This window comes from Musa acuminata, chromosome BXJ1-4 (genome assembly GCF_036884655.1).
Source record: "Musa acuminata AAA Group cultivar baxijiao chromosome BXJ1-4, Cavendish_Baxijiao_AAA, whole genome shotgun sequence".
In the NCBI taxonomy this organism is placed as follows: domain Eukaryota; kingdom Viridiplantae; phylum Streptophyta; class Magnoliopsida; order Zingiberales; family Musaceae; genus Musa; species Musa acuminata.
The window spans coordinates 30,393,768-30,405,296 of NC_088330.1; the positions used below are offsets into that span (position 1 = coordinate 30,393,768).

At 37.9% G+C, this 11,529-nt stretch overlaps 1 protein-coding gene across 2 annotated transcripts; it reads right to left on the reverse strand.

Annotated features, from left to right (window-relative positions):
• Positions 1–1,639: 1,639 nt before the first annotated feature.
• Positions 1,640–7,211, reverse strand: LOC135652288 (pyridoxal reductase, chloroplastic-like). 2 transcript variants are annotated; one of them, XM_065173126.1, is made up of 9 exons: positions 7,001–7,211; positions 6,168–6,396; positions 5,887–5,977; positions 5,450–5,563; positions 5,297–5,378; positions 3,280–3,381; positions 3,027–3,178; positions 2,842–2,935; positions 1,640–2,042 (listed from the first exon to the last, which is right to left on the reverse strand). In XM_065173126.1, exons 1-9 carry the CDS (start codon positions 7,157–7,159, stop codon positions 1,857–1,859), a joined length of 1,209 nt encoding a protein of 402 aa, XP_065029198.1. In that variant the 5' UTR covers positions 7,160–7,211; the 3' UTR covers positions 1,640–1,856. The 2 variants fall into 2 exon arrangements, with proteins under 2 accessions (XP_065029198.1, XP_065029202.1); XM_065173130.1 differs by lacking the exon at positions 5,297–5,378 and having other exon boundaries at positions 5,440–5,563; positions 7,001–7,209.
• Positions 7,212–11,529: the final 4,318 nt, after the last annotated feature.

Genomic DNA, 11,529 nt, shown 5'->3' on the forward strand with positions numbered 1-11,529 from the left:
TTTTACTCATTTAGATATGATAAGAACTAATGACAAGAGAGTTTAAAACAATCACATAAGGTTCAATTAAGGGAAGAATTTTAACTAAAACAAAGTCCAAAAAATAAAAATAAGTAAATTTAAAAATAAATCAGTTTTGACATAATTGAGGTATATTACATGAGTAATTTTATGATCAATCATACTCCAATTTACTTAATATTTAAAAAAATATGAGTCTAGTTTCAAATAAAATAAATTTTATACAAATTAGAATTCTTATGGAGAGTTACAACTAATTTAGTACAAAAGGTCAAAAAATATTATCTATATTTTGTAGAATCTAGATGATTAATTGATAAGCATATAAATCATTTAGTTCCTAAAGAATTAATTTTGTCCATTCAGTTCCTAAAGAATTAATTTTGTCTAAATCAGAATTCTATATAAAATATTTAGTTAAAATAAGATACATAGATCAGAATTCTCAAAAATTAGCAAATTCATAGCTCAAATGAGATTGTAGGATGCAACTGCGATGGCAGTATCAGGATGGTTGCCGGCCAGATTTGCTCAGTGCACGCTTCATTGGGGTTTCGGTTGCAGAAATGGAGGAGAAAGCCATGGGTGAAGCACCGGCAAGCGGGCGCCCCTCGTCAACATGCTGCAGCAGTGGCGAGGGCTTCTTCAAACTGCTATACCGCCGCATTCCCTTTCTCAGAGAATAGGGTCCAATCCAGAGGGAGGAGGAGGAGCGTCTTCTTGACGTCGTCTTCATGTGGTGTGACGTCGCCTTCTTCTGCGACCGCGACGAGCACCCCGTCGCTGTCCATACCCCTCCCTCAGCCCGGTGACGCAGGAGACATGGATAGGTAATTGCGTTTGATCGAAGCCCTCTATGACTTCCCAATTCCATCCTCTTTGAATCAAAACTCGTTGATGAGAACCCTAGAGGAAGTTGCAACGAACAAGCCAATAAGAAAAAATCGCAAGATAGAGCAAAAGCAGTCACAAACAACAGAAATGCAACGAAATAAATCAATCGCGGAGGAGCTTGCTCCCTTCGTTGACGGATCGGATGATGCATTTGGCTTCGACGAACGCGGTGCGGAACGATAAGAACCCGCAGAACTCGGCTGGGTCCAGTGAGCCAGCCAGCATCGCCCCTCAGATCGTCGAAGCGTGGGGCGAGCAGCTTCACCCGCTGCCGCCTGAACGGCCGACAGTTCTCTGGCAGTGGGGACACCTTGGCCCACCATCTTCCACGGTCGTGTCCTCCTTTTCTTCGTTTCTCGCGCCGTCGATACAATCGCAACCGGAGGGAGATGCGATCGACGAAGAAAGCAAGCAAATGATTGACTTGTTATTGAATCCAGGATTACGTCTTCGACTCACTTGCGTGCACCATCGTGAATAGTCGATGTTGGAAGAAGATTAAATATAGCAAGCTTTAAGATCGATGAGATTGGATATGATGGTGAGTTTGCTATAAAAACAAGAATGATTGGTGCATGTAAGAACTTCCATTTTCTTCTACATAGTTATGTAATGAATAATTAAATTAATTAGCTGCTGTTATTTTTTGCTAGTTTATAGTGGTAGCTCATTCGACACTGGAACAACTGAAATAAAATCTGAGTTGTCAAAGCTTCAGAGGAAGTGGAGACATTAATATATGCTATCATTGGATGAGACTATAATTTTCAAAGCTTATAGGGGATAAATAATTCACTCACTTTTGTTGAACAAGCCAGACAGAGCATAGTAGCTACTTGTAGATCACATGGCAAAGCCATCACACCAAAAACTAGTAATGGGTTTTCAGGGGAGCAACAAGCAATATACATTCATCAAGAAAGCAGAAATATATAGTTCACTCATCTGGTTTGAAAGATGTTCTGGATCATCTTCTTAGGGGAACGCTTAGCCGCGGACTCTAGCTCGAAAATCTCATCCGAGCTAAGGCGCCAGCCAAGGGAACCCAAGTTCTCCTCAGCTTGCTTGACCGACTTCACGCCAGGAATTGGAATAGTTCCCTTGCAAATGCACCAGTTTATTGCAACCTGCAAAAGATGCCCATAATGATCTTTCAATAAGCAATAACAGCACAAGGAAAAGGCTTCTAGTCTGGAACTTCATGACAACGAAAGCCATGCAAGATTATAAACAGAAGTGGTTCGAGTCATTCATAGCTGTAAGTTGATCATATATGCTGTGTGTCATTCTGGTTGTCGCTATTGTTACACACCAAAGGTCCTCATTTACCTCGTTGGTTCTGGTTCACTAGGTGCATTATATCATACCTCACTGCTTTGATTTCCTAATATCTTTTGGATGAAATATGTATATGGTGGATCTGCTGTTCTCTGTGGGTGAGACAAATCACTTGATAGTAGAGCAAATTGAAATTTTGCATCCAAGACAAATCCATTGCGTTCCTCATAAATAAATAAATAAAAATCTCATCTAATCCATCAATATATCATAGTATAGAAAAGGGAGCATGTAGTTAACCAAAAATCATTCTGTATGGTACCCAAAGGGCAATATTTAGTCTAAATGACAAGGCTCATCATGCTAAAGCCAGGTCAATCAGAGAATATTTGCATTAGGAAGATACCTACGGAAACACAAGCACATGTCATCATGTGTTGCATTTGTCAATCATCAATTTATGCCATGATCCTGACTTGATTCTAATAATTCCACTTTTAAGTTTTTAACTTCACTGTAACCCTTTTTCGTCTATGCTCATCATTTATTTATTTAACCATCTTATTCGCTTGAAATTTGCGATGCACACAAATATAGAACAATTTCATATATTGAACTTTGTAATTGAACTGAGACAAAGAGGCATACTTGTGACATCGTTTTCTGCCTCCTTTCTGAAATATCTTTCAAGGAATTGAGTAAAGGATCCAAACCAGGGAGAACTTGACGAAACAGCAAAGCTCTGCAATACAATTAAGATAGATCCTTTAGTCAACCTTTACCCTTTCTTGTCTTACAATTTTGCACTTTGCAGCAAAAGTTTGTTCCATTACCGTGGCCCGCGTGGAAGACTTGATGTTGTATATTTTCCAGTGAGCATCCCTAGCCCAAGTGGACTATATGCAATCAAACGGATGCCCAGAGAATCGCATACTTCCTTCAGCTCCATCTGGGCATCACTCATGCTCAGCAAAGAAAACTGAACCTGCATGTTTAAAAAGTCTTATGATCAGATGCATGCTATATCAGGCCACACAAAAGAGTACATGTGGAGAAAATAATAATTGTCTCTTAGTCATCAAGTACCTGAGCAGAGCATAATGGCACACCTCGAGATTCTAGGTAATCATGAATCTTAATAAGTTGTTTTGGACCATAATTGCTAACACCAACAGCACGAACTAAACCCTACAAGGAACACATAGTTAATACATGTTCTAAGTCATGTTAAGGTAGCTGGATATTAACATGACTAAATTATTTAGGATAGGCACAAGAACATGCTATGCTCAGTGGTTATACATGACAAAAGACAAGGAAACACAAATAACAGAATAGTTGAATATTATATGGAAAGCATCAATGGAGTAGACAACAATGGCAATATGACAGCAACAGCTAATAATGTGCTAAAACCAATTCTGAAAGGTCTTTAATGTGTTCTGACTATACAAGCAGAACATTGTTTCATCGATGATGCAGCTTTAGGCACCAACAAGATATTGATGATATTTAGTTCCGAAAGAACATACAAGTTTTATCAAATAAGAACAGCTTATGCTACATGGCACTTGATATAGAAGCTAAAAACCTAGTGTTTCTAGAGATTACATAAAGAAAGAAAGTGTTACGATCTGACCTGATGGGATGATGAGATAAATGGCCTATCAACTTTCTTAAGCCCAAAACATTGGCCAAAATGCATAAGTAGAAGTTGACAATAACACACCCATCAAACCCTTATAAATCAATCTTAGTCTTGCCAATTTTCAATGTGGGACTAAAGTCAATCGGGGTGTTCAATTTTTCTCACGGGTAACCCTTTCTTACTCAAGCCCCCTCACCATTTCCCAATACTATGTCAACTCTAATATCAATCGTCATGACCCAACCTTTCAACTTCGTTAAGCTCAAATCACTTGCCAAAATACTTAGGCTAAGGTTGACAATAATACACCCATTAGATCATTATAAGTCAACCTTAGTCTTGCCCACTTCTAATGTAGGACTAATCGGGGTATTACAAAAAGAAATATAGCATACATCTTTAGTGTTTCCAGCAATCCAGGCAACAACTAGAACTTGACCAGAATACTCAAAACTCAGCACATTATTTCTGAAGAATGTTCAAGAGTTCACTAAACACCTATGGTTTTTGTTTTACCATATCATGGAAACATATCATGGAATGGTTTTTCATAATTGTCTTCTCAAGATTTTAATCAATCCTCCAAAGCTTCAAGCAAAACAATGCAACATAAACCAAAATCAGTCTTAAATATAGCTGATCAATTGTCAGTTTTGGAGTTTGCTCAAGTTCCAAAAGCTGATAATCAGGTCAAAATTAATTAGAGAAGGCTTGCTATAAAACTCAGAAGGCTTCGCAATAATTATACTAAAAAAAGTTGAGGAGAATTGAGTACTTTAGTGTTATAATTTTCCTGCACAAGAGTTAGCTCTCATTGACATGATAAACAGCATTACATTGTGTTCAGTAGTTACTAAAAGCTGCATTGATATCTACTCCAGGAATGATGTGGAGTAGATTTCTACTCAGACAAAATTTCTCTTTGAGAAGACTAATGCACTTTATGAATGCTTAAATCTGTTGTTAGAATTATATTTATCATATATAGTTAGTCATGTGTCATAAAAAGCTAGTTGAATGAGCTATTTTTAGTGCTACTGTGATTTTGAAGATAAACAAGCAAATCCAATCAAGCATAAGTAAATAACCCTGAACACATAAAATTCAACTACTTATACATCCTCAACACATGATTAGCATCTAAAATTTTAAACCTAGACTTTGCTATAGATGAATTCAACATTCTAAAAGTGGTTTATCGAAAGTCAGTATGAAGAAAATTATCTGTAGCAAGAAGATCACATATGAGACCAAGATGACATGAAACTTCTTTGATTCATTAATCATCAGTAAGAGTATATTTTCCCTCCAATAGATCATAAATTAAGGACACCAGTAAAAGAGTTCTCTCACGGAAGCATTTACTATTTTCAGCTAAAGCCTAAATGTAAAATGTAAATTAAGAAAAAGTTCACTATATTTACTAGACTTGAGCATCTGCAAGTGAAGCTGAACCTTTTGGTTAGTTACTAGATAAGTCATTCCTTCAGAAAGATAATGCATACGTTGCTTGAGATGTCGAGACAGAAACAAACATCTGAATATGATGAAGACATATCACTGACAATCTGGTTGAACTTAAAAGTAAGCATAATAACCTCCTCATACATTGCAACTAGGCCATCCCAAAGAGCTTGCTCCTGTAAAGGAGCATAATTTGCAGTTGACCAATGCAATTGTCCTATACCAATTTGATCAAGTTGCAACCGTTCTAATGAAGATCTGCAATGAAAATTATCAACTTTAAATATCCCAACAACCTTATATATTGAATTGAAACACAAATTAAAAAAAGTAACCCATTCAAAATTGCAGATCATGAAAACCATCACAGAAGTCTGTGCATGACAATAATAAAGATGTCGAATGATTTTCAGATAAGCAAGAACCACATTTTTGCCTATTACTGGAAGCTCAACTATATCATGCCAAACATAAACAGCGATGCAAAATCGGTGTTGACTTGTAGCACTTCAATTAATTTCATGAAAAGTAGATACACATCTACTTGTCCATCTGCATGAAATTTAAATCAGAGGGAATACTTGCAAGCTTTAACAAATTGTCCAGGTGTTAGGCGCCAAGGATATGCTGCAAACTTTGTAGCAATGACGATGTTGTCTCCAATATTTCGTCCTACAATACAGATGAACAAACAATGAGTCCATGCAAGAGAACAAAATCTGAAAGTTCATATAGAAGTTTCACAAAATATAAAAGAATAAGAAATAATCTTCAAGGACCAGCAGATTCTAACTAGATGGAGTACAACAATACCCAACTGCTACATAGAACTCGTACATCAGATATTGGTTGTGAGGCTAACCTTGAAATTCACGAATGAACTTCCCAAGAAGCCTTTCACTTTGACCATTTAATCTTCCAGTCCCATATGAATCAGCAGTATCAAAGAGAGTGATTCCATTCCTTAGTGCCAAATCAAATGTCTCTTGCAATAAGGCATCCATTTCTTCTTTATAGCCCCAGAGCAATTGGTTTCCCCAAGCCCATGTCCCAAATCCCATTGGAGAAACAACCAAAGGACCGACTTTAACCTAGTTTAGGCAAAATAGAAGAATCTTATTGTCTAAACAGGTACACTGAAGAAAAAGTAATAACTCATTCACAGGCATAGCCAGGATACTAGGCCAACATGGATCACTGATAAGGAACACAAACATCACACTATCTTCCAATTTCCATAATGCGATCCTATAATCACATTAAAAGCCCACTGTATACACCACATCACATTACTGAAAGAAAAACTATATATGAATAGACGGACAATGGTCTTCACAAACAAACTTGTTGGACGTGGCATGCATAAATCATCACCAAACATCAAAGAACCCAGCAAGATATACTTTTTTCTCTTTATAAAATTGCATGCACGAAATGCACACATCAGGTGGGAAAGGTTCGTATCGTCATGTGAAATTACAACTAATCTCATCAGTAACCTCATCAACATAGCCACAGGTGGACCAAAAAGGCCTCTTAGTTAAGCATCATTTGGTATTTAGCTAGCTTCATGTATCCTTAAGCACTTGCATAGTTCATTGTCTCACAACCAGAAAGAACAAGAAAAATGGGGACAATCACAAGAAAAGTGGAAAGAAAGGAAAACAAAAGAAGGGAGAAGGGAGGAGAGGCGACCTTTTCCCAGGGCCAGAAGAGAGGGCCGATTCGAGGAGGGAGCTTGAAAAGCTTGGCGGCGGGCGAAGGCGAGGGCGGCGGCGGGCGCATCGTCCCCTTCTTCGAGGCCCTGCACCCGAAGTGGGCTCCTGTTGCTGCGGCTGGCCACCGTAAAGCCATAGCCTGCCGCTTACGCCGCTGCCAATCCTTTTAGTTCCGTTCCCTACGACACGACGATAAAAATTAGATAAGGGACGGAGCGGGCATACCCGTCATTTTGAGCCCAAGCGCACATTGTTAGTGATGTCACGCTCCCCCTACAAGTCATTAATAAAAAGGGAAATTTCTCGAGCCATGGAAAAAACCATATGCTTCTTTGATCTCTCACAAACATCCATTGATGACTTACAAGATATCTTATATCTAATCCTCTATTCATCATATTATCAATCATATGTATATGACTTTCTAGGCCCAATACTAAGCTGCTCATGAGTTGTACTTATCACAACTTCTAACTCAGTAAATTATTATTCTTATAATAATTTACTCAACTCATCGACCATGGATATACTAAATCACAATGTCATACTCCCTGGACGATACAAAAATATCTAATATATTAAATATATCTATCCTTAGTTATCATATATCTATAATCCTTCATTTATTTAATATCCCAAAGATCATATATAGGACAATGTGTTGTTTAGCTCATACGAAATCCATTCAAATCTCTCTTTAATTAGATTCTCCTAGAAAAATCCTTCTCTCTCAATCTGAATATCATGCTTATCGAATTCATTACGATCCGATTGACCCTGACTAAGGATTTGAGAACATATAGGATATTCCTCTCATGATATCGAGAGTGGAAGATCCTCTATTGACATATAATTATCTTCGTAAGGTTGGCTGTCATTCTTAATAACTATATGTACTATATTCAAAACTTCTAAACCTATAAATTTGATATCAAAGAACAGAGTATTCAAATAAGATATTTTTTGTGTCTCAAATTTAAGGACCAGATACACAATTGGTGTTAGAAGAGAATAGAAGATAGGAATTACTGAAGAAGCTATTCTCGCATTGACATATCCTCTCCTATTTATACAGGTTAGGAGAGAGGATTTCTATTAACAGAGTAAAGATATTTCCTCATACAGTTAGGAAAATCTTATCTACTATCATGCCCCCGCAAGATGGTGCTCCTATCAAGGATACCAATCTTGGATCGATATAAAGCAAAAAGTTTACGAACGAGAAGCTTCGTGAGTGAGTCGGCTAATTGATCAGTCGTATGTACATGAGAAACTCATAGTTGATCTCGCACAAAGTGGAAGTCGATAGCAATATATTTCATGTAGGATTGGAACACCCGATTAGCGCACAAATAGGTAGCTCCGATATTATCATAATATATTGTAGGAGTGGAATTGATGTTGAGTTCCTTGAGCAGATTTGTGACCTAATTGAGTTCTGTAGTAGTAGTGGCGATGGCACGGTATTCAGCTTCAGTTGTAGACCATACGATTGTCTTTTGCTTCTTAGAACTCCAACTAATTGGATTAATACCAAGGAAGACAATATACCCTAATGAAGATATTCAATCATTAAAGTTGTCTACCTAATCGACATCGGTAAAGGCATGAAGAAGTGGAGAGTGTTTACGAAGAAAGAGACCATGATTGAGGGTCCCCTTAAGATATCGGATTCATTTGATCATAGACTAATGCATAGTAGATGACCTCTGCATAAACTGTGATAATTTGTTGACTGCAAAGGAAATGTTTGGATAGGTGAGAGCTAAGTACCGTAAGGAGCCAACGACTTATCGGTATTAAGTGAGTTCCGTAGCAAGACTTCCATCGGATAGTTTGAGAGAGCCACTAGCAAAGAGAGGAGTTGTAACCGCATTTACGTCCTACATGTTTGTTTTTTATAATAAATCTTGAATGTACTTTCTCTGTGAGAGAAAGAGACCAAAAGATGTGAATGTAGCTTCTACACCCAGAAAGTAGTTCAAGGGTCCTAGATCTTTAAGCGAGAATCGCTCTGGCAACTATTTGATGAAGGGTTGGATTTTCACGGGATTATTGCTTGTGACAATGATGTCATCCACATATACCATAATATATATTATGTCACCATGGTGTTGTCGTAGAAATAACGAGGTATCGGATTTGGAGTTGAGAAAACCAACTAAAGTAAAAAAAGAGCCAAGTTCTGCGTACCAAGCTCTTGGAGCATGACAAAGTCCATAAATAGCTTTTCACAATTTGCAAACATGCCTTGGATATTAAGGATGAGTGAAACCAGGAGGTTGTTGCATAAAAACATCTTCAGTTAGAGTCCCCTGTAAAAAGGCATTATTAACATCCAACTATCGTAATTGCCAACCCTTAGTGGTGGCCAAACTCAGGATAAGTCAAATTGTAGTAGACTTAACAACTGGGCTAAATGTCTCAGTGAAATCAACTCCAGGTTTTTGATGGGGAATGGTTTGTATAGTATGATAGGTATGGTTTTGAAAATGAAATATAGACTCAACAAAAATAATATGACGTGATATAAAGATTTTGTGAGTGTAGATATTATAGCAACGGAAAGCATTATGTTCAAAAGAGTAATCTATAAAGATGCAAGGATTAGATCGTGATGTTAACTTATGAGAGGCATAGGGGCATAACCATGGATAACATAAACAACCGAATACTCTAAGTTTACGAAGGTTTGAGGGTTTGTGAAATAGTGTGTCAAAGGGGGACTGGTATTGTAGGATTGGCGTAGGCATTCTATTAATAAGGTAGATGACAGTTTAAAAGACTGTTATCCAAAAGTTTGAAGGCATGGAGGCCTGATGTAGAAGTGTGAGCCCAATTTCTACTATATGTCAATGTTTGCGTTCGGCGGAGCCAATTAGTTGAGGAGTATACGGGGGAGACTTGAGGTGTTGCATACCACAAGCTGAGAGATAGGATGCCAGAGCTTGATATTCACCACCACCATCAGAGTAAATCGTTTCAATTGTAGACTGAAAGTGATTTTTGACCAACTTTCGAAAGATGGGAAAGATGGTGGAAACATCAGATTTATGGTGAAGAGGATATAACCATGTATATTTAGTAAAGTGATCTACAAAAATGATATAAAATTTGAATTTATCAAAAGACAGGATTGGAGCAGGGCCCCAAACATCAATATAAATAATTTCAAATGGTTTAGAGGAGGAAATGAAAGATAAGGCAAAGGGTTGTCGATGACTTTTATTACTAAGACATGCATCACAATACATTATAGAACTATGTGATTTAAAAATAGGAATAGAGTAACGAGAAAGTAATTTATGCTAAATAAGGGACGAGAGATGACCAGGACGACGATGCCACACATCAATTGGAGTTGCAACGGAAGAATGAACAATGGGTTGGGTTATTTGTGGAGCTGACAGTCATTTGTAAATGTTGCCTCTATTCGAGCCTTGGACCAAGGATGCCCCTATGCTCAAGTCCTTAATAAGAAAGGAATCAGGAAAGAATTCATATTGTTATGTTTGCAAAATTGATAAATAAAAATGAGGTTACATTTAATATGAGGGATGCATAAAACATCATCGAGTATAAATGTGGTAGTATCAGAAGTAAGCATTGTGGAACCGGTATGAGTTATAGGAAGTCCTTTACCGTCACCGATGATGATATCTTTATTGTTGCCATAGGTGTTGTGAAGAGACAAATTCTGAAGATCAGCGACGATGTGATAGGAGGTGCCAGAGTTGACAATCTAGTTGGGTTAACTAGTCATCGGAGTAGTTAGGATATTTGCCTAATGCTAGTGTGATAGAGCAGGGAGGCGGGGTCGAGACCGATAAACTTTAGCAGAGTGTCTGATTTTATCACACAACTAGCAAACGACCCATCTTGTTAGCTTGGTGGGGTAGGATGCCAAGATGGATGATTATTGGAGTTCTCATTTTGTGAGAAGTTATGATTAGGACGATAAGGGGGGTTTCGCATGGGATCCATAAGATCAATATGTGTATAGGCCAAGCCTTTGGAGACGTTCGGAGGGTACTAAGTGCCCTTCCTCTTAGACTTGTGACTGACTTGAGCTGTGATAGTCAATCCGGGCAGCTTGTCCTCACACTTTAAATGCGTCTCATAATCAGTCAACTTGTCATAGATCTTCAAATGATACTAGCATGTCACATGCCCGAATTGTAGCTGCCAACTCCTTGTAATCGTCTCCAAGACCATTAAGGGTATGGATGATGATCTCTTCGTCACATAGAAAATGATCTATCAAAGCCAAATCATCGATAATAACTTTGATATTTTGTAGATAATCAGTGATAGTACTTCTCTCTTGCTTTATCACCATTAGCTTGGATAGAAGACTGAGCTTATGAGTACACGAATGATTTGCTAAGGTTGCTTGCAGTTTAGACCATGCTTCGACAGTAGTCCTACATGAAGATATCAATGGAGCGATGGATTCAGCAACTAAGGCCTGAATAGCTTAGAGGATAAGACGATCTTGACGCAGCC